This window comes from Desmodus rotundus, chromosome 2, assembly GCF_022682495.2.
Source record: "Desmodus rotundus isolate HL8 chromosome 2, HLdesRot8A.1, whole genome shotgun sequence".
NCBI lineage: Eukaryota > Metazoa > Chordata > Mammalia > Chiroptera > Phyllostomidae > Desmodus > Desmodus rotundus.
Genome location: NC_071388.1, coordinates 21,844,879 through 21,867,319, shown reverse-complemented (window position 1 = coordinate 21,867,319; position 22,441 = coordinate 21,844,879). Strand labels below are relative to the sequence as shown.

General features: G+C 40.8%; 1 protein-coding gene across 1 annotated transcript in view; it reads left to right on the top strand.

Annotated features, from left to right (window-relative positions):
* PLCH1 (phospholipase C eta 1) overlaps positions 1-22,441 on the top strand; it is a 171,845-nt gene that overhangs the window by 81,338 nt on the left and 68,066 nt on the right. Inside the window, exons 3-4 of the mRNA XM_045197138.3 lie at positions 17,313-17,459; positions 19,408-19,651. Coding sequence (XP_045053073.2) covers positions 17,313-17,459; positions 19,408-19,651 — 391 coding nt within the window. The remainder of the gene's footprint in view (positions 1-17,312; positions 17,460-19,407; positions 19,652-22,441) is intronic.

Sequence of the window (22,441 nt, the reverse complement as noted above, 5' to 3'; positions counted from 1 at the left end):
CTAGACAGTTTTTATTTTTTAATGTAATTTTTTAATTCAAGTATATTTTACAACGTTCAAACCACACATTTAGCTCCCAAAGGTTAAACCCTAATCAGGCTGGGAGGGAAAGCCCGCTTGGATTTGTTGTGACAGCTAAAGGTAAAATTTAAGTTGTTTTCTGTATAACATATAAACTAAAGTTGGATTGCATAGGGCCATCTACCACTGGTGAATGACTGGTCTTCCCCTCACCCCTCAATTTTCAGGCCACCATGGACTGAAAATGTTGTAGGATACAATAAAAATCAACCAAGACATAAAAAAAGATAAGCTTCAAATTTTTATTAGACTTAACTATAACATTACTCTGTCAAATGTTATGAAATATCTTGATTTTTCCAGTTTCTGTACTTACCTCATTTTGGATCTACCACAACCAGTTTGCAGACCAGCATGGGTCCTGCATTACACTTTGCGACACCAAATCTAGTTATTTAGTTGAAGTTGAGAAAGTTAAATCATACCTAGAAGCTTTCAGTTAATAACTTTCCCGGAATGTTATCTTGATTTAAACTTGTTTATATTAAATATTAATTTGTAACCTAAGAACAACTTTCTGTTTTTTGAACAGAGCCTCAATCAGGTTAATCCCATGCGAGGGAACGCCGCCGAGCATCCGCTGTGTCTGGGGAATCTCAATCCGATTGGTTATTGCAGTTTCCTCTCAGTTGCTGTTGTGCGTAGGGACATGTGACCCACTTCTGGCCAATGAGATGTGAAGGAAATCAGGGCACTTTGGAGAAAGTTTTCCTTTCCTTTCCTTTGAAAAAGATAAATGAAATGACACTGGGACATGATGCCTGAAGCTGCAGCAGCCATATGGCAACCTATCAGTTTAGGAAGAAACTTGCTCTTTCGATGAATTCTTGAATTACTAAATAAACTAACCATGTTACTACCTTTCAGATTTCTTAGGGGGAACTTTAAAAAAAAACACACTCTTTATCGCTTAAGCAGTTTGTGGTTGGTCTTTCTCTTACTTGCAGTTCAAAGCATCTAAACGGCAATTTAGGAGCCGTTCAATGCATATGTCTTAATGAGTTCGATTTTTAAGGAAAAGCAAAAGCGAATCAGATTGGGTTAAACATTAATTTTCCATGCAGTGTTCCACCCCAAAGCGTGACTTCGCATCAGGTGGCACCTCCTAGACTTGCAAGGAGTACATGGATCTCTGAAGTATCTGCTTTTGCAAGCCAAACATTTAAGCAGCAGCATATGTCAAAAACCAAGGTGTACTGCAGCCATGGAGAGTGTTTTTGTTGGAGATACAGGGCATTTCTAACTTTTGGGGTGGAATAGGTTAAAATCAAGTCTGAATCTTGTTTTGAGAGTTGAAGGAAAGAACATAATATATGTAATACTCTCAGAGCAGACTGTGGGGTTTAGGTCATCAATAACTGCCGGGAGCTCTGACTGAAGGGTTGAATATTCTCGTTTTCCTGCTGGGCACTCTGCTCCCGGAGTTTTGTGTTTACTGAAATGCCCAGGCGGAGGAAGATAGGAGCTACAGGGCCTGAGAAATACCTAGCGGTGTAAAAAGGAGTATTGCTACCCATTTTGGGATTTGGATTGTTCGAGAAGTGGATGGGAAGGAAAAGGGAAATGGAGGCCAACTGGGGCCCGGTAAGTGTAGCTGGTGATAGAGCTGGGAAATCTGAATTTTTAAATATCATGTAGGTGGCATCTTAAGTGTCTAACATTATTATGTATCAGGTATTGTTGTAAGCCCTTTTCTTGTATTAAATAATTTAATCCTGAATAAAGCAGATACATTATGATGCCATGCTACAGAGGAAGGAAGTGAGTCTAGAGAAGTTAATGACCACCTGAGGTCCCCAGCTACCACAGTCCATGCTCTTACCACTGAACTCTACTCCCTCCATGTGGAATATTTCAGCTGTACAGGCAAGCACAGAGAATAGCATAAGACTCAGCCAGGTAGCCAACACTCCATTTGGTCTTTTAGGGACATACATTGGAAACATAGTTGTCCCTGAGCACCTCTCTCTGCTCCCACCCCCTTTCATTCTGTGATCTTCCTTTCTCCAGCATGAGGTATGGTTCCCTTTTTGGTAGAGAAGCTCAGTCTCCTTTCTCATACCTCCTGGGCCCTGCTTACTTAAGCAGCAGTTCTGAAAGCCATTGGAAGCAGTTCTCTTCAGTCTCCGTTCTGGAGAACCACACCTCAGCTCTACATCTTAGACAGTGAGCCTACCTCTGGTCCCCCATTATGGGGGGATCCTTGTAGTCTTCATTTAGACCTAATTTCCCTGCATGTGCTCAGCAATGCCCTACTGCCCTACTTCCCCACAGATTCAGCCCCTCTCACCACTATGCACCTTATGGGAAACAGAAGGGCGATGTAACTTTCCTGGTCTTGTGATTCAGGAAAAAGGCTTTTCTTGTTCATTGTTGTTACCCTAGACAGTGCTTATTCCTTATTTGCCAGTCGTCAGTAGATGGCGCAATTGAGCACTGTTTTTTTCCCCCTCTTACAACACAGGCGCACCTTACTTACACAGCACACCATTTCTTTGTTGGGGAGACAATGGCCAGTCTCGCTGATTTACCACACATCCCTCCTTTGATTTTGAATATCCTATTTTCTTCTGAGCTGTTTTGATTCCAAGAAATTAGATTGATCATTTCAGAAAGATAGGTTTTTTTTAAACAGTTAAATTAATTTGATATTGACATGCAAGTTTTCCTGCCACCCTAGGGTGATAGTCAGTAGAGGGATAGGTCTGCTAAGCTTAGTTATTGATACGATTAGAACAACTCAAAGGAATTTGGAGAATACATGGGTCTTAGCCCATAATTCCCAAAATGTATGCTTACCTTAAGTTTAAAAAAAAAGAGTGAAGTCAAGAATTCATCAGCATGGAGTCTTCTAATTTCTCCTTTGATTTATTTATCCACTGTATTTTCGGTGTTCACAGGCATACATGGCGGGATATGTCAGTAATACAAATAACAGATAAATTTTAATTTTGTGGAATATACATTCTCGGAGAGACAGACAATATATAGAATGAGATTATGAGCGCTAACATATACAGCCCCTTAGGGCATTTATGTGTTTGGGCTATGATATTTTTGAGAAGGCGGGCGTCCGAATAGTAGGCAACCCTTGGTATCTTCACAAGAGGGAGCTGTAAACCACTCTCTGTCCTAAAGCATGACCCTGTACACGTTCTTTCAGGTCTCCTGCCCCTCCCCCCCATGTCAATAGAACTCACTACTCTCCAGAGGGAGATACGTAGGAGTTCTTCACACTCAAAGGAGAGGAAAATGCTGAGCCTGGGAATATTTTATGGTAGCCGGTTGCCATCACTGGCAAAGTTAGCAGTGATAGTGATTTTTCTTTTCCAGGAAAGAATTTTGCTGCATGTTTGTCTAAGTGGGATAAGACAAGGAGGTCAGCCTATGAACCTGGCAAGTTGGAAATGAGCTTTTTAATAATATCAAAAATCCAAGTGGGAGTTACTTCCTTAATGTGATGGCCATGAGTATTCAAAACATTAATGTTAGAGATCACGTGAAGACTGTCCTCTGTAGTGCACTAATAAAAGACTCTCATAATTAGATAAGATTTTTTTAAAAGATTTATTTTTTTAGAGAGGGGAAGGGAGGGAGAGGGGGAGAGAAACATCAATGTGTGGTTGCCTCTCACAAGCCCCCTACTGGGGACCTGGCCTGCAACCCAGGCATGTGCCCTGACTGGGAATCAAACTGGCGACCCTTTGGTTTACAGGCCTGCATTGAATCCACTGAGTCACACCAGCCAGGGCAAGTTAGATAAGATTTTAAGATAGCCTTTTTCTTTTCTTTTTTTCCCCTCCTACCCTCCCTCCCTTCCTTTCCATTTTAAATAACTGCACCAGTATTTTTTTAATAAGACTTCCCTTTAGGCATTGTCCTTAAAAATCTTTTGTGATTGAGAATTTTATTATTTTATTTCTTTTCATGTGTGATTGAGCATTTTAAGGTGCCTACACGGGCATTTCTTTACAGAGCCACAGTTAATTGACTTAGGGTTAGTCATCTCAAAATACAGAAGAGAAAGGCAGAAAATTGTACTTTAAAAACTGCATTTTGGGTTGAGAAATACTTAACTCCCAACAATAAACGGCTTTACAGATGACTTGTTCGTGGATATGATAATGGCTCTAACAGGTAATAGATACTTGATTCAATTGCCCCGAATAGTTTCAAATTCTGGATTGGAATGTGGTAAGTGATTTAAAGAAGAAGTGGCTTCTTGTTGCTGCCAGTAGAGATATAGGCAGTAGTGTGCTAAGGTGAGTTGGAACAGGGCAGTCTGTGACTGCAAATAAACTGGTTTAGTGGGGGTTCCACTTGTAGCTTTTTAGTAGCTGGAATATTTCTGCCACCGAGAATAGATAGCTCTTTTCCAGCACAGTAATTATCATTTGCTGATATTGTCCTTCCAAGCTACAGCCACCATCTGGCAGAGCTGATGGTCACGGCGCAACTGAAAGCTGTTTTAGATGAGTCAAGCCGGCCAGAGCGGCTGGGATCCCTACGCTTCAAGAACAGAAGAAATGGCACACTGGTCGGACACGTGATTTAAATTAAATGAACCTCGTTTATTTTTACGTTGCTGAGATAAGTACTTAAAGACAAAACAGAGTCCTTCTGGTCACTGTTCCCCTAGGATGGACTCATTTAAATGGCCAGTAGTGGCAATTGTTTCCGAAATGCTGACAGATGCTTCTGCATTATTCATCAAAAGTTCCTTCTATCATTAGCATCACACTGCTTTCACAGTGCTGCAAATGTTTTCTGAGATTGCAAGATGTGGCCTAGCTGGAGATTTTTTTATCTTTCAGATTGGGATTGTGGGGGTAAAACTCTGATGAAGGAATTGCCCTTGTTTTGCCAGAGGAAAAGAGTTTCTGATTACGTTTCTTATCGGCAATTAGAGTGCTGAATCAGTTGCAGAAATTCAAAACAGCATGCAGACCGTGACATAAGTGTCCTGTGAATAGATCTTAAGGAAAGCAGCCTTATGGGAGGGGGGGTCTGTGTATTATGTGCCTTTGAGTCAGCTTCGACCCCTGGCTACTCTGTGAATGAGTGGTGTTTACAATGTCCTCAGAAGCCCCACCCAGGTCCTGTAGACCCACGCCTGTGGCTTTGTCTATGGACTCAATCCATCTAGTATTTGGTCTTCCTCTTTTCTTGCTGCCTTCTATTTTTCCCAGCATTATTGTCTTTTCTATAAACCTTGCTGTCTCGTGTCATGCCCAAAGTAGGACAGCTTCGTTTTTGTCACTTGTTACCTCCAGCGATGTTGAGGCTTACTTCGCTCTAAGACTGACTTGTTCCTCTTTCTGGTGGTCCAGGCAGGGTATCTGTAGAGCTCTATTCCAGCACCATATTCAAATGCATCATTTTCTTCCTATTAGACTTCTTCACTGTCCAGCTTTCATGTTTGTACATATTAGGTGAGAATACGAGGGTGTGGATGATCTTAGCCTTGGTCTCTAATGGCGCATCTTGCTCTTGGTGATCTTTCCTAATTTTTTCATTTCTGCCCTTTTGAGTCGCAGCCTTTTGAGTTCTTGGCTGCAATCTTCACTCGAATTGATGGCTGAACCAAGGTAAGCAAAATCTTTAACAATTTCAATGTCTTTATTGTCTGTGTTAAAGTTACGTATTTCTTCCGTAGCCATGATTTTTGTCTTCTTGATGTTCAAATGCTGTTCTGCTTTGACACCTTTTTTTTTCCTTTTATCCAGAAGTCATTTCAAATCATTGCCACTGTGTCACTAGGATGGTGTTATCTGTGTATCTCATTATTGATATTTCTTCACCCCTCCTCCTTCCTCTGAGTCTAGCCCAGTGTTCTTTGGATGGTATGTTCTGCATACAGATTGAACAAATAGGGAGATAAAATGATGAGGGTCTGTCTGTTGTCCATTCCCATGCTGAACATCGTGGCCCAGGGCCGGGAGAGCAGGCGTGCAGGGAAGGCTGAGCATCTCCTCGGCGGTGACTTGCACTGCTGCTCAGTGCTGCCTTTGGACCTGTGTGTCCTGCGTTTCACTGACCTATCAGTGTCATGCATGACTCTCCCAGTGTCCTATGATTCTGATATTAGGATGGCTGTCAGGGTTAGACACATTTCCTACCTACTTCCTGTGTTTTTCCTGGTTTACAACTCTTTCTTATCTTGGGGGGCCTTTCTTGCTGGCTCTCTTCTTCATCATTAAAAGTTTTACTTTCAGTTGCTCCTTCTCATCCCTGTCACTGTTGTGTTTAATATTTTCTATTTTCTCTTGATCCATCCCTAATACTCCCCTGCCCCCCATGACATTTTTCCTATTCCTCATCAATTCTTACGTGCTTCCAATGACTTACTTGAAGTACCCCACCCGTCATAGGGTGATCGTGTACATGTGTCAGCCTTGTTTATTCTTGCTTAGTGATCAGCCTGGTCCTGCTGAAGAAGTGTGTGAATGTCTGTGTTCACGTACGTGTGCATGGGTCAGTGTCATTATTTCTGAATGCAGAGCAGCTCAAGAAATCTTGTATCCAGGTATTTATAGTCTAATGCTGGCCTTTTTTTTTTTTTTTATTCTGGGATTGAGTATGTAGAAAACTTTATAGCACATCTGCTCTGATTATATATGCAAACTTTGCTTAAAAGAAATGTTGTTTTTTATCTTTCTCCCATTTTTAGATTCTTAAAAAAGGATTTTAAGATCTACAGTGATTTGGGATAGCAAATCCAATCAAAATGCCACAAATAAGCTGTGATGAATGCTTAGTTCCTTAGAGATGTTTGTGTTGTATTAAATTTTAACAAAGGGAACCTTCTAGTATTAGGGCCAGGGCTGGGTGAGGACAAATGCTTTTTGCAATGTAAACCTGAGGGGAATTCTTCCAGGCATTCTCCTTACCAAGTGGAAATTTTCCTTTTTTAACCATGAATTCTTTTTTCCACAAAAACACCCGTCATAGAAATAAGGTGTCTGCTTTTTAAATGCCACATAGCTTGATTCCCAGCTGGCTGTGGGCTGGGAGGTGCTAGGCCTGCTTCACCTCAGCAGGAAGTCTCTGAAATCCTCAGCCTCTGGCAGACCGTTGGCCCAGGAGCACCAAAGGTTTGAAGGAAGCACTTTGTTTGCTTCCTTCATTTTGTATTATTTAAAATATATATTTTTTATTTTTATTTATTTATAGGCAGAGCGGATGGGAGGGACAAAGAGAGAGAAATATCAATGTGTGGTTGCCTTTCACGTACCCCCTACAGGGGTCCTGGCCCCACAGCCCAGGCATGTGTCCTGACTGGGAATCAAACCTGTGATCCTTTGGTTTGCAGGCTGGTGCTCAATCCACTGAGCCACCCCAGCCAGGGCTTATTTTGTATTATCTGACTCTTAGAGGGAAAGCCTTAAAAGCAAACAGAAGTGAAACCTGTGTGGACAAAATTAGGACAGTTTGTGTGAAATCAGTTAACTATTCTTCTCTTTCTCTCCTCCCCCCAAAAAGATCAACTCCATAAAACAATAGTTTGTAAGGGAAACAAGGGTGCGAGTGTAAGACTTGGGAACTGCTGGGGGCATATGCATTTCTTGGAATAGAATAGGCATTCTCTTTTAAAGTGCGATCAAACTGAGGAGGTAGGTGGAACGTGTGTGCAATGACCCTGAGAAATGAATGAGGTAACAGCTGCCAATACCGGACAATACTTATTCTGGGTTGGTGCGTGTCGCACACCGTGTAGGTACCCAATAGAGCAGCGATTTTCAACCATTTTCATCTCACGGTCCACATAAACTAATTACTAAAATTCTGCAGCACACCAAAAAGTATATTATTTTTTGCCAAACTGACAAAAAATAGGTATAATTTTGACTTACTCACACTGGATGGCTATGACTGTGTTGGCTGTTGTCATTTTTTCACTTGACAATCTAAGGGAAAAGAGCTCAGTGGCACTGAGTTAATAGTCAGGTAATGAATGTTCTACAAATTCTTACAGCACACTGGTTGAAAATTGCTCCTATAGAGCATCTTGCTTTTCAAAGACCTAATTCTGGATGGAATGTGGGTGAGGTCAGATAAAATGCCGATCGGTCATTAAGGCTCAAAACTAAGAATACCCCTATGGGCAAGTTCGAACAGATCTGAAATTATGAGGCATCGAGCAGCCCCCAATAGAACGAGAGATTATAGAGAAATAATCAATAATGATTATTTGAACATCAGACATTTCGTTTTTTAACCCTTGCTTTAAATGTGATATTTCATATTTTATCAGTAGAGGGTGAGACCTTGAACTAATGTCCTAATGTGCAGCTAAGCGGTAAGGCTTTGCTTCTTTCATTTAAGTGGCCGGATTAGGTCCAGTGATGAGCCTGGGAGACTGGCTGGCTCCCAGCGGCCACACACTGAGCAGGCAGGGTGTCACGGTGCCTGCAACCGTGGTTTCCAGACTTAAGCGTGCCTCAGAATGACCTGGGAGAGCTTTTAAAAGGCGATTCTCAAGCAGTAAGGATATCTGGAGACTATTTTAAAGAAAGCCAAGACCAAGACGGGAGACCAGTTACTACCTTAGGAGAAGTTAGATTTGTCCCAGGATCGCATTCAGCTTCTGCCTCCTAACCATAGCGGCACATCCCAATCAATTGAACTCTAAGCTAGTACTTTGAAATTAGTGTGGCATGGTAAACTTTTTAAAAAAACTTGCCTAGTAGAGATACTTTTGTGCTGTGATATAACAGTTCTTACTGAACTAAGAGAAAAGTTACTGGCTTTAGGGGAGGTTAAACCTTACTCATATAGCTGAATAAATTGCTCTTGCCCAGTGACACCCAAGAAACAGCCAAGAAGATTCAGAGTAAGCAATGAGTAAAACTAGCTTTCTTGTTAATAAGAATAAACATTATGATATAATTTTAAAATGTAAAGTTTTAATAATTCATTTTAAATAATCATAGCTGCTATTTATACACTCCAAGTGAGGATAAAAAATGTACACAGGCCTAGAATAAGAACAATTTAAAAAAGGCACCAAATGCTCTTACTATGACCTTCAAGGTCAGGCTCAAGTTCTGTCTCCTCTGGAGTTAACCTGGTCTTCGCCTCCCACCCCCAGTTCCTTATAGTTCGTATTTTTTGCATCTCACCCCTATTGTCACTATGATACATAAAACTTCCAAAGGCTAGACCTGGTATATTAGAGTACCCCTAATACCCCTAGTACCCCTAGTACTTGGTAAACACAGTCTCAGGACCCAGCAAACCAGATTCTTTATTTTTGCTGGTCAGGGAGTTGGAGTCAAGGCTGTGTACAAGACTTCCCAGTGGTCAGCCAGTTACTGACCTAGACAGGATGTGCGGGTAGTCACTCCGCCTGGTGAAATGGAGGGGATTGCCGTGGGATTCAGGGCACCTAGTTTCCAACCTGGCTCTGCCATCGGCTAGTGCCATGACCTCAGCGTTCTTCACCTGAGGAATCTGTTTTATCTGCTCTGCAATGAGAGACACTTAATTTTTCAACTAACTTCAGAGATCTAAAGAGGAATAAGCCACATAATATATGTGTCAATAATCACTGGATACACAGTAGACTCCTTGGGAAGAGTAATCAAATAAAGCAGATGCCCAGACCAGCTCCACCCCAACAGATGCTGATGTAATGGCTCTGCAGTGGGCTTTGTGATCAACACTTTTAAGAAGGTCCCCAAGGGATTTAAATGTACAGCCAGGGTGGAGAACGATCAAAGAAACTTGTTAGATGGCAATGTTCTCTATTAATAAAGACCAGTATTTATTGTGGCTTGGGAGTTTTGCCCCAAATATCTGGTTCACTGTCAGTCATGTCACTCAGTAAATGATGAAACAGAGCCTGTGGTCTTTGTGTATGTGTGTGTGTGTGTTTGTATGTATATGTATATGTGTGTGTAGTCTGTCCATAAAGTATCCAGCCACACACTAAGAAAAATGGAGATATTGATTGAAGAAGATATAAGATACAAGAAACATTGTACATGGGACAATGATGCCTCAGTCCCCTTCAAAGTAGGCACGTTGGGACCTCACATAATTCTCCTAATTGCCACAAGCTGCCTTATTGTATTTTCCTGAATCTCATAGACAGTCTGAAATCTCTTCCTTGTCAAAGGTGATTTTAGTTTTGGGAAAAGCCAGAAGTCACAGGGCACCAAATCTGGGCTATAGCAGGGCTGAGTCACCTGGGTGATTTGATGTTTCACCAAAAGCTCTGCACGAGACGTGATGCATGAGCAGATGCGTTGTTGTGATGAAGCTGCCAGTCGCCAGTTGCCCACAGCTGAGGCCTTCTAAATCATCTGAATAGTTTCCATGGAGAAATGTTCAAGCTTAATGCAAAATTTAATCCAGATTCGTTGCTCTGCTCCCTCAGTCATTTTGAATGCAACCGCCACACAGTACACATGCTCACTCAATGGCATCTACCGCCCCTACTGACTAGTACAGTGAAGTCATCATTGTTCACTCATGTGCATTCCGTCCACTCTCCTTAGCTGCTAGGTTACACCGATGTCAAGCAAATCATTCTTGTTATGTTAATAATGGCTGGACTTTTTCCGGACAAACTAGGGATATGGAGATACATAAAGTTTTAATTTTATTTATTAAAGTATAGTTGACATAGAATGTTATATTAGTTTCAGGTGTAATAACATAGTGATTCAACAATTACATACCTTACGATGTAATCACTGCAAATCTAGTAGCTATCTGTCACTGTGTAAAGTCACTAAAATGTATCAACTATATTACCGGTGCGGTACACTACACCTCCATGGCTTATTTTATAACTGTGCGTTTGCACCTCTTACTTCCCTTTATCTTTTTCACTCATCCCCCAGCCCCCTTCCCTCTGGCAACCATCAGCTTTTTCTCTGTTTCTGAGTCTTTTTTTTATTTGTTTTGCTTTAATTTCTTTGAATAACAAACTATATTGTGGAATGGTGATGACACTGTCATTTCTGATCTATGCTGAAGTAGAAAACTCTACATATTAGGTAAAACTAAGTTTAAAATTTAAAATTAATTCATATCCTCCTCCCTAATGGGGTAACATTAAATAAAACCAACAAAACTGTATAGTCATGAATTCTTTTTTGTATTATATTTGTTTCCCAGAGCTAACAATTATGGAACAGAAGCAATTGTTGAATGAAATGTAGGTCTTATTAAAAAAGAAAGTGTTACGTAAGGTTTTAATAAAATAGGAAACAGGTTCTGACATTTTAAAAATTACCTATGAACTTCTCTCACCCTTTCTTTGACCCAGATTCCCCCAAACATATTTACCCACTTTGCAAACATTGATTATGTGCATATAGGTTTGCAAACACGTTCCAAAATGTTACTGCTAACCAGTTAGTTTCTAAAGCCTTTCAAGGCTTCATCTTATCTTTGCCACAGGAGTGACTTAAGGAATGGAATGAACATTAGTGAACTCCACGCTATCCTCTCTTCACCTGGAAGAATCACGAACTAATAAGAGTGGAGCTTTCCATGCTCGTCTGTGAGCACGTTTATTTATAAGCTGATATTTGACTTTAAAGCCCGACTACTGGTAAGGGAGGGCTTCTCAAGTGAAGCCAGTTAAATTTTATATAAATATCACTTTAAAAATTCATCTCCATAGTGGGATATCCAGATGTTAATCAGTTTTTTTTTGTCTTTAAAGTTATTCTTATATGGTCTTAACACAGGCCTGGTGGTGACCCTGTGTCGTGACCCAGTCTCAGGTGACTTTTAGGGCTGAGAAGGGGCGGGGCACCAGGTGTGCTTATTACTCTTGGAGGCGATTTTTCCTCTTGGTTTTTTTAAAGAATAGAGGTAGGTTGATGGAAATGTTCTAAAATTAGATCATCTTACAACTCTAAATATACTAAAGCCATTGAACTGTACACTTAAAACAGATGAATTTTAATGCACGTAAATTATCCCTTAGTGCTGTCATCAGCATTGGGTGGCACATTTGACATTTCTAACAGACTGTGATTATCTCTGCTTCAGACATGGCTGGAAGAATTTAACCCTCTTGGATGTGATATCTATGTAGTGGAAATGGTGGGACTCTCCCCCCAAAGGATACATACTGTGTATTAGAATACTTCATATCACAAGTGTATTTTTTTACAACATTTTCTGCTTGAGGGATTTACTGCACTGATAACTCTAAATAAAATTTACTTATTTTAAACTGATTGCGGCAGAAATAATTGATTTAATCCTTTTAAAGCATTGAATTCGGAAGGATTTGCAGAATGCTTTGTTACCCCTTTTATTTTACAGATGAGACTCTGTTAAGTTTTAAAACTCTAATTGTGTAATAAAGTTGGAATATAGTTCTCTACTCATCTGTTCTGCTCTTTAAATATTTATGCTATGCTATAAGGCAGCCATTAAAATGATAATTATTAAGACTGTGTAGAAACACGGAAAGCTGTTTATGTAGAGGCGAAATAAAGCAGAGGGCCAAATGGCTTAAATATTATGATTGCAACCAGCTTGTCAGATTTGTGTGCATATTGAGATCTGGACCATAATAAACAAAAACAGTATGTGTGGTGTGATAGGTTGATGGGCATTTCTCCCTTTATAGTCTTTTTTAAAAAATTATTTATTTATTTTTAGAGAGGGGGGAGAGGGAGGGAAATATTGATGCAAGGGAGAAATGTCAGTTGGTTACCTGTTGTGTGCGCCCCAACCTGGACCAAATCCGCAACCCAGTCATGGGCCCCAATGGGGAATCGAGCTGGTGACCCTTCACTTTGCCAAACGATGCCCAACCAACTGAGCCACACCAGTCAGGGCTCTCCCTTGATATTCTTGAATGTTGTTGCATTGTATCCAAACAAATGTCTTTTCTAAAAATATTAAGGCTATCAAAGGGAGAATTATGTAGACTCAAAGAGATTGTGCACATGTCTACAGCTGCCTGAATTTGTAACCCACATTTGCAGACTTCCCCAGACACTGGCCAGCACTGGACGTGTGTGTGATGAGGTTCTACCATTCTAAGCCACTGGGGCTCTGTCCTTGTTTGCCTGCTCCTGCAACTCTTTCTTTGTTCGCTTGTTTCTCATCTCATTTTATGGAATCAACAGATACGGAATAGTAGGAGAATGACTTTTGTGTGTGTGGGTGGGGTGGGGGTGGTAATAACTACTGTTAAATTCCTCTAATGAAGGCAGAGCATGAACAAATTGGCTTATGCTGACACTTAAGTGATTTAGAGAACACTGGAAGAATATTTTGTCTCCGACATTGGTGATCATTACCTACTGGGATGACTTACAAGGAATGATGGAAGGGGTTCTTTTCTGGTTAGCTTGACATCTCAATGGACTGTCTGAAGAAGGGAGAAGTGGGTTAGGTGACTCTCAGGATTCCACTGCACTTGATTTTTCAATTCGACTCTAACCAAATGGCTTTTCTATGTGATACGGGAGCATCATGGAAAAAGCATAAAGCAGCCACATAAGCAACTGAAGCAGTGCATTGTTTAAGAGCCTAGCTCTGCCGAGTACATTTTGATCATATTATATATGCTTGTCCACTGTTATGGGTGGTGCTGGAGCCTTAACCCATGGCCGAGTTGGAGGGATAAATGTGAAGCTAGGGCATACTTAGTATGTTACATAAACACACTTCCTCTCTGAGAGATTGGATCCCATTCTCTAAAATGTGTGGTTTCTCTGGATGATGTTTGCTAAGTGGTAGGTGGTACTTAACTAGCTCAAGTAACTGTTCGCACTTTCGTGTTACTGTGCGTTTCCTGTCCAATTGTTGAGAGATTATGGCCGTAGCAATTCCGCCTCAGGGAAAAGATGTGGGACTGTGAAAGGGGAGCGTATAGAAGGGGCAGGGTGAACAAAGCAGGGGACACTGTCAGCCCTGTGGGTCGTCTATAGGTTTGCAGTCCTTGCTTTACAGATCTGTGAATTCAACTTTCTTTTTTACTTCAGTTTAAACAATTTATTTTATTCTTTCTTCCCAAAGAAACATCTTCCTAAAGAATGTCTTTCATCCTGCCACTCTTTGCTCAGAAATATTTAGCGAATCTGTCATTGCCAGTGGGTTGAAGTCTTGTACCAGCATTCCTAACCCTCTCCAGCCCAGGCTTATCTGGCCCATCGAATCATATGACCTATCAGTTCCTTCTGAGTCACTCTTACGGAGACGAGGCCCCTCTGTCCCCGCCCTCTGATCACACCTCTACTCTCCTGCCCTCAAGTCTTCACTGATTCTGTTTTATTACCACCCTTCTCCCATTTCAGCCCCCTGCGGTGTGCTTTTCCTGTGGACGTCCACAGTATTTCTGTCTTTACTTCTGACTTGGCATTTATTTTTAAAATATATCCATAAAAACCATAATAATCACTACCATTTATAGTGTTTATGATGTGCCAGACACTGTTTTCAGTACTCCACTTGAATTAACTCATTCAACGAACAGCAATTCGAGAGGTAAATAATATTATCCCCATTTTATAGATAAGCAAGTGGAGGCAACAAGGGCTTAGATAACTTGCCCGAGGTCATACAGCTACTATGTGGCAGATCGGGAGTTCTACCCCAGGCTTTCTGAATTCAGACTTGGTGTTCTTAACCACAGCTCTAAACTACCATTAATACATGATCTCTTTAGATATTTCATTCTCTTAAAATTCCACCTCTTTAAGGTGAAGACAAAGTCTCCTTGTTCTCTGCTTTACCTCCTTTCATAACCCTGTGCCTCGAACAAGGAGATGCCCTGTGAACATCTGTTTACTGAAGTTCTAATAGGCTTTTCTGGTGTTTTTGGCTTGATTTGTTTGGCTCGATGATTTTATCTTGATACGCAGACATGCTCTCTTCTGTTTTCCCTCTAATTACCGGTATGAGCTTGTCAGCGTGACTGTCCGTTCAAATCCGTGTCTTTCATTACCTAAGTGGATGGCGCTGAATGGTGCTCAGCCGTGGGTAAATGTACTAATATGTGCGAAACTAAATCTCAAATCTTGTTCTGCGCTTCAAAGTAAACATTTTAAGTAGCATTATTTTTATTACTTGGGTATTTGATATGTCAGATAAAATGAGGTAGAGTAAGCTACACTTCACCTTCCTGGTAATATCAATTCCTAAAACCATACTTAACTTTATGTAGTTCTCCCTTGATTTTGGGGGGGGGGGTAGTAGGGGGGAAGAAAGGCTCTTCATGGAGGAAATAGTGAAAGCTGGTTATCTTGAACGACGTTCCTTTAATGAGTACCCTGTGCGTACAGTGTTAAGCCTTGGCATCAATTTATCTTTCCTAGTAAAGCAGGATACTTAGCCAACAAAGCTGAAGTCTAATGTTGTTGAAGCTTATTTACTGTGTATCTTTCATCTGTTTCTAGCAGCAACCTGCCTCTAGGTCCTCAGAGCCAGATGTTTCCAGTGCTTTCACGGTGATATATGTGCCTGTGTATTTGGTGATAAAGTAAAAGCTGTTTCTGGCTGACACAGTAAAAAAAACATTTGGAAGAGTATCGCATAAGGCACAGAACCAAGAGGAAAAAGGAGTAATTTGTCAGCCTCAGGAAGAGGCATCTATCTTGCAGTGGCCAACCAGGAGTGTCTCTGAAGTCCTGGCCATTGAAACAGCTCAGTTCTGTTTTTATTCAGGCTCTGCTCCCTTGGAAGGGGGACAGATTTGCTGTAAACTTAAGTCAGGAGCCCATTTCTTAGTTGGGGTGTTGGGCCAGTCACCAAATGCACACAAAATAGGTAAAGAGTACTTCCAGTTACCAGTGACGGGGAAACAGGTAACACCAATAGATGGCTCCTTCCAACAATGTTCGTCTCAAAGTAAGGATAATTTAAATGATAGCTTTCACTTGGACAGTAAGTGATTTAGATATTACCTGAATTTAATCACCAAGTTATTCCTCTAGACGGAAAATCCTAGCAGTTTAATTCATCAACACATCTTTTATGTCGAGATCCCTATTTCCCTCTAAGCCCCTTCTTTTAGGATAAGCCTTCCTTTTTGTTCAACAAAGGCATTTTCTTTAGAGGAGTTATCACTAGATTCTATCTCTGGAACTTAGCAACTTTCCGTTTCAGTCTCATAAAATCCTAAATGTAGAATCAGAACTTGACAGGTTAATTAGTCTGCTCAAGCTCAGATACAAGTTTTACTGGGTGTATTGGTTAAACCTCTCCATGTTGCAAGGACCAGAACACTCAGGTCGAAGCCAGTGGAGCAGAAACTGCCTAGTTCAGTGACATGACTCTAGTTTCACGAGGAGCTTGACGATGAGGGCTCCAACAGCACAGCCAGGCCTTTTCTCTCCCTTTCGGCTCGTCAGCTCTGCTTTGGGTTCCATGTCAAGCAGGCTTTCAGCTGGAAGCTCTAGGCTGAAAAGTTTAGGTACAGAGGGGTTAACAAAATCCATTTTTTCTAGGAGTCCTAGTGAATATCTCATTTTATCTCATTGGCTTAGATTCGATCACATGCCCATTTCTGAACCGATCACTCAAATCACAGTGATGAGATACCCTAGAACTGGAATTGGAAACAATCCACGTGACTGGAAATGGAAAGAAAAATGAATGACCCAAAGAATAACCAGAATGCTTTTGGCAGGAAAAGGAGGAGGGAATTGATGCCGGGAAGTTAAAAAAAAAGTTTTATGTTCATTTGTGAAAACGTGATTGTTAAATTACATTTTAAAAATGATACATATTTAGTTATTGGCAAGCACATACAATTATAATCGTATGAACCCATAGGTAGCCATCATCCAACTCCAACAATTGTTGAAACATTTGGCCAATTATGTTTCTGGTGATTGCATTTTAAAGCATTATCATAAGATGCCTTGATAGCTGGCTGTGCAGAAACTCACAAGGTATAACGTGAAGTCTGAGACCTAGCTTTATGAACATAAGTCCAAGTAGCAAATGATCATTAGTCGCATACCACAAAAGTGTGTTGCCAGCTAGAAGGCAAGATGGCTCTGTGCAATAGTAATGCATCATTTACCTGGACGTGGATGTTTATTTCAGTAAGGAAGGCTGTTTCCTGGCTTAAGCCTGATCAATCAATTCCTTAACAGCTCTTTCCAGAGTCCCTGTAGCAAATTTGTCTTCTGGTCCTGGGTGTCTTTCGGGGTAAATCAGAGGTTTTATTTGACAGTGAGGTCTCTGATCACCAATGTGCACGTGCATTGTGTGAAGGCTGAATGTGCTCTGATCTCTTTCAGTTGAAAGATGCATGAGTGTAATGCAGTCCGGGACACAGATGATCAAACTGAAGCGTGGGACCAAAGGGCTTGTCCGGCTCTTTTACCTGGATGAGCACCGGACCCGCCTCCGATGGAGACCCTCCAGGAAGAGTGAGAAGGCCAAAAGTAAGATCCACCTTTGAACTTTGCATGGCCTAACACAGTAACACATGGGTTATAGTGGGTTCTGTGGAAGCTTCAGATCTGTGGAGCTTCCATATTTTTTGCAAGTTTTGGTGTCAACTGTTAAAGGGTGTGGAGAGGCAGAATAAGTAATGATCATTATTCCTTTTTAAAATCTTTTGGGGACTTTAAATCCATAAAAGTTTTCTTGTTCATAAATACTGTGAATATTAATATTTCCCATGTCGGAGACATAATATACATACATAGCTTTAACTTGGGATATGAGATGATACAGCCTGAGGTCTTTTACTTTTCCTATGAAAGTTTAGGGATGTAATAAATCCAATGAAAGTGAAAGTGTTTTGCTATATTCTGAGCACAGTTGACTTGATTAATTGTTTTAATGGAATCAAGTAAAATAGCTTTGATCTGGCTCCTAGTTAAAGTCTCTCTCTCACACCTTCCACACTCAGCACCGCATCTGGGTGGGCTCTCCTGTAATGTCTCTCTCACCTGCTCCTTCCTTGTCCAGGGTCTCTTCACCTTCCTGGTGGCCTATTGCGAAGTCTCCTAGCCAATCTCCATTTTGCTAGTTTCTTCTGCTTTGATCAGTTAAGGTGCTTTCCCCTTTAAGTAACAGAAGACCTTGACCAGATTAGGCTTATGTGATAAACACATTTATTATCTCATATCACAAGAAACTCAGAGATTGGCAGGCTCCAGACAAGGGACCCTGGGTCTCTAGCTCTGTTTTCCTGAGTGCTCTTGGCCCTGTCCCTTGTGCGATGGCTTTGTAATCAAGGCGGCAGCAACGTGACTTCAGCTGGTGTGGGCCTCACAGCCTGATATAACAGCGAAGAGGCAGACGGGCACCTCCTCTTTGGGTACTTCCTTTTTAGGAGAGAAGAACCTCTTTCTAGACCTTCCCCTCAAGGCACATTGCCCCAGCTCTCCTTGGTTAGAACTGGGTTGCATTTCCACATCTGAATCTACCGTTAAAAAATAGGAATGGGAAACTGCAATGGCTGAGACCCACCAGAATTTGCCCTGGGGCTGAGCTCAGGCTCATTTTCCTGAGTCCTGTAGGGGATGAGTTGATATCAGAAGAAAATTGGACTGGGCATTAAGGCAGAGGGGAGAAGTGGATGGCGTACTTGGACGATCAATAAGATGTGCAACTCTTCCAATTCTTGCTTAAAAACAAGGGAGCAATAAAAATACTCTTTTAGTTTAAAGTAATATTCCCTGCAGTTCTTCTCTGGTCCAAACATTCTGTGCTGCTCCACTGCCTGAAGGGTGCTAATCTCTCGTCTGTTATTGTAGGCTCCCCAAACTACCCTTCCAGCTATCTCCTGTTACTACTCTCCCTCTTGAGCTTTGCAGCCCAGCGTAATTGGCCTGTTCAGCCCTGGAGTGACCTTAGGTTTCAGTATCTTTCTGCCTCTTGCCCTGCGAGGCCACCTTGTGCCTCTCTATCTCTCTAAGCCTCGCTCTACCTTCCCCATAATAACATTCACACCGTAAATGCCAACCACTTTTAACTGTGCTATTTGGTTACCACTAAACATTTTTTCCTTTGAATTTTCTATCTTCTCATGCATATTTAAAACACCAAAGTAGGCTCTAGGTCTTTGTACGTTTTCCCTGTATAAATATGTATTTTGATATATTCATTAGCTCCCTTTTCTACCTAGACCTTTCTTGCCCTACTGGGTGTATCTATCATTTTATCATAAACTTCAACCCATCCTGACTCAATGCCTGGGAGGGAGTGTCCAGACTGCCCGGAAAGGTCAAGTCTCATGTAGAGATAGGGCTTGCATTTCACATTTGGACTTAAAAACAACTCACAGACAATGAATTGGTTCATGCTTATTTTGAAAACTTTAAAATGATTTTTGCTTCTCTTTGTTCTTAATCTGTGTACATACCTCCACTTCCCTTACAGTACTTATCGACTCCATTTACAAAGTTGCCGAGGGGCGGCAGTCGGAAATATTCCACAAACAAGCTGAGGGGAACTTTGACCCCAGCTGCTGCTTTACCATCTACCATGGTAACCACATGGAGTCCCTGGACCTCATCACCTCCAACCCCGAGGAGGCCCGCACCTGGATCACAGGCCTCAAGTACCTGATGGCTGGCATCAGCGATGAAGATTCCCTTGCCAAAAGGCAAAGGACTCATGACCAATATCCTTCCTAGAACTTTATTTTTGAGCTCTGTGTGGAATGGCGTGTGTATGGGTGTGGTGTGTGTGTGTACCATATATTTTCCCCCCAATTTTTTTCTTTCTTTACCCCTAGTCCCTTTTGTCTCTAGTCTCCTTCTGTCCCCTCCTCACTCTCACTCGAAGTAAATGTATGGATGAAACATATAGAAATAAGCTTATGTGAACTCAGGAGCAGCCTTCTTCAGAAGAGACTGAGAAATATCCAAATGTAGATTCCTAAGGGAGATGAGGTAACCAGGAAAGCATTTATTTGTATTAGAGAGCAATCCTGCTTTATTATAGTCAGTTTAGCTTAACAAATACTTTCTGAGTTCCAATTATGTACCAGGCACTTAGCTTCTTCCTCTTTTCTTTTTCTCTTTTCTAACTTCTGGTTTGCAAACTGAACGGATTGGTACTCAGGGGAAGTTATTTTTTACTTAATAACATTTACCCTCTCTAAATTGCTTGAGACACTGTAGGCTGAGTCTCATTCTTGATTTAACCCGTTCTTGTGGTCCTGCAGCACTGACGAGATAAAAGATTAATGTGCTTGGTCTGACAGCCGCCTCTCCTGCTGGGATGGAGCTGGGCACATGACATGGCTGTCTGGCTTCAATTTTCTCAGCTATGAAGTGAGGGTGTTAGACTGCTCTGGTTTCTTTCCGCACACTTTGAATGGCCTTAAACCGCATGTGACCCTGTCCATGCAGGGAGTAGTACCACTTCCTCGCTGTCATTGGAATGCATGCCTTCATTTTTTGCCCAGAGTGGTGATAAATTTATACTGCTCCAGCTGTAATCCCTCACCTGGGGTGTGGTTGAAGCACAGCGGAAATACTCAGCCCACGAAAGGGTTTTGACAGTACGAGTGCCTGAGCTGATGAGCCATGATGTTTCCATCAATACTCTCAGCATGCAGATAAAATGCAACCGGGATTCATCAGTGAACAAAACACAGACACAGGAACTAACTTTCTGGGCTTTATTCTGTTTGTTTGCTCCTTCTTAACGTTTGGTAAGAAAACAAACAAACCGAATCAGTGAGAATGCTTTGTGTTGCAACCACACAACCATACCAATATTGTTGATGTTGGTATTGTTTAATGTTGACATAAACAATACAGAATATTTATTTTTCATCAGCAAGAGATCTGAGATGGGGCAGTTACAGGGTTGGTTCATATGTGGCTCAGTGATATCACAGAGACCTAGGTTCTGCCATCCTCAGCGTGTTGCCTTCCCTTTGTGAATTCTGTGTATATTTTTAATTTTTTGAGGAACTGCCATACTGTTTCCCCCAGCAGCTGTACCATGTCACATGCCCACCAACAGTGCACAAATGTTCCAATTTCTCCACATCCTCCACACTTGTTTTTTGTTCTTTTGATAGTAGTCATTCTAATATGTATGAGGTGGTCTGCTATTGTATTAGTTTTGATTGCATTTCCCTAATAATAGTGATGTTAGTTTAGCATCCTTTCATGTGCTTGTTGCCCATTCATATAATATCTTTGGAAAAATGGCTGCTCAAGTTCTATATCCATTGTTGAAGCAGGCTGGCTTTTGTTTTTGTTATTAAGTTTTAGGAGATTTCTATGTAGTCTGGATATGAATCCCTTATCAGGTATGATTTTCAAATATTTTCTTTCATTCTGTGGATTGTCTTATTACTCTGTTGATAATGTCCTTGGATGTATAAATTTTTAAAGTTGTCATAAAGTTCCATTTGTCTATGTTTTCTTTTGTTACCTGTGCCTTTGGTATCATATCTAAGAAATCATTGCCAAATCCAGTGTCGTGAAGCTTTTGTACTGTTTTCTTCCAAGAGTTTTATTGTTTTAGGTCTTACATTTAGGTCCTTAATTTATTTTGAGTTAATTTTTGTATGTAGTGTTAGGTAAGGGTCCAGCTTCACTCATTTAAATGTTGATATCCATTTTTTTCAGTACCATTTCTTTTCTAATTAAATTGTCCTGCCACCATTGTCAAATATCATTTGACCATATATATGACAGTTTCTTTCTGGGCTGTGTATTTTATTCCATTGCTCTGTGGGTTTGTCTTTATGCCAGTACCACACTATTTTGATTGCTGGAGCTTTGTAGTAAGTTTTGAAATCAGGAACTTTGTAGTCCTCCAGTTTTATTCCTCTTTTTCAAGATTTTTTGACTGTTCAAGGTCCATTGAGGGTCAAAATGAATTTTAGGACAGGGTTATCTATTTTTGCAAAAAATGTTATGGGATTCTGATAGGGATTGCAGTGAATTTGTAGATTGCTTTGGGTAGTATTGACATTTTAACACTACTGTCCCCAATTCATGAACATGGGATGTTTCCCATTGATTTATGTCATCTTTAATTTATTTGGCAATGTTTTGTCATTTTCATTGTACAACTTTCACCTCCTTGGTTAATTCTTATGTATTTTATTCTTCTTAATGCTATTGTAAATGGATTTGTTTTTATAATTTACTTTTCCAATTGCATATGGAAATACAACTGATTTGTATGTTGACTTTGTATCTTGGTACTCTGCTAAATTCTTGTATTAAAAAGCTTTAACACCTTTTTCTTTTATGGACTCTTTGGGGTTTACTACATAAGAGGTTATATCATCCGCAAACAAAGATAATTTTATTTCTTGCTTTGCGATTTCGATAGTTTTAAAATGTATTTTTCTTGCTTAATTTCTCTGGCTAGAATGTCCAGTACGTTGAATAGAAATAATAGTATGTTGGAGGAAAGCAGGCATCCTTGTCTTGTTCCT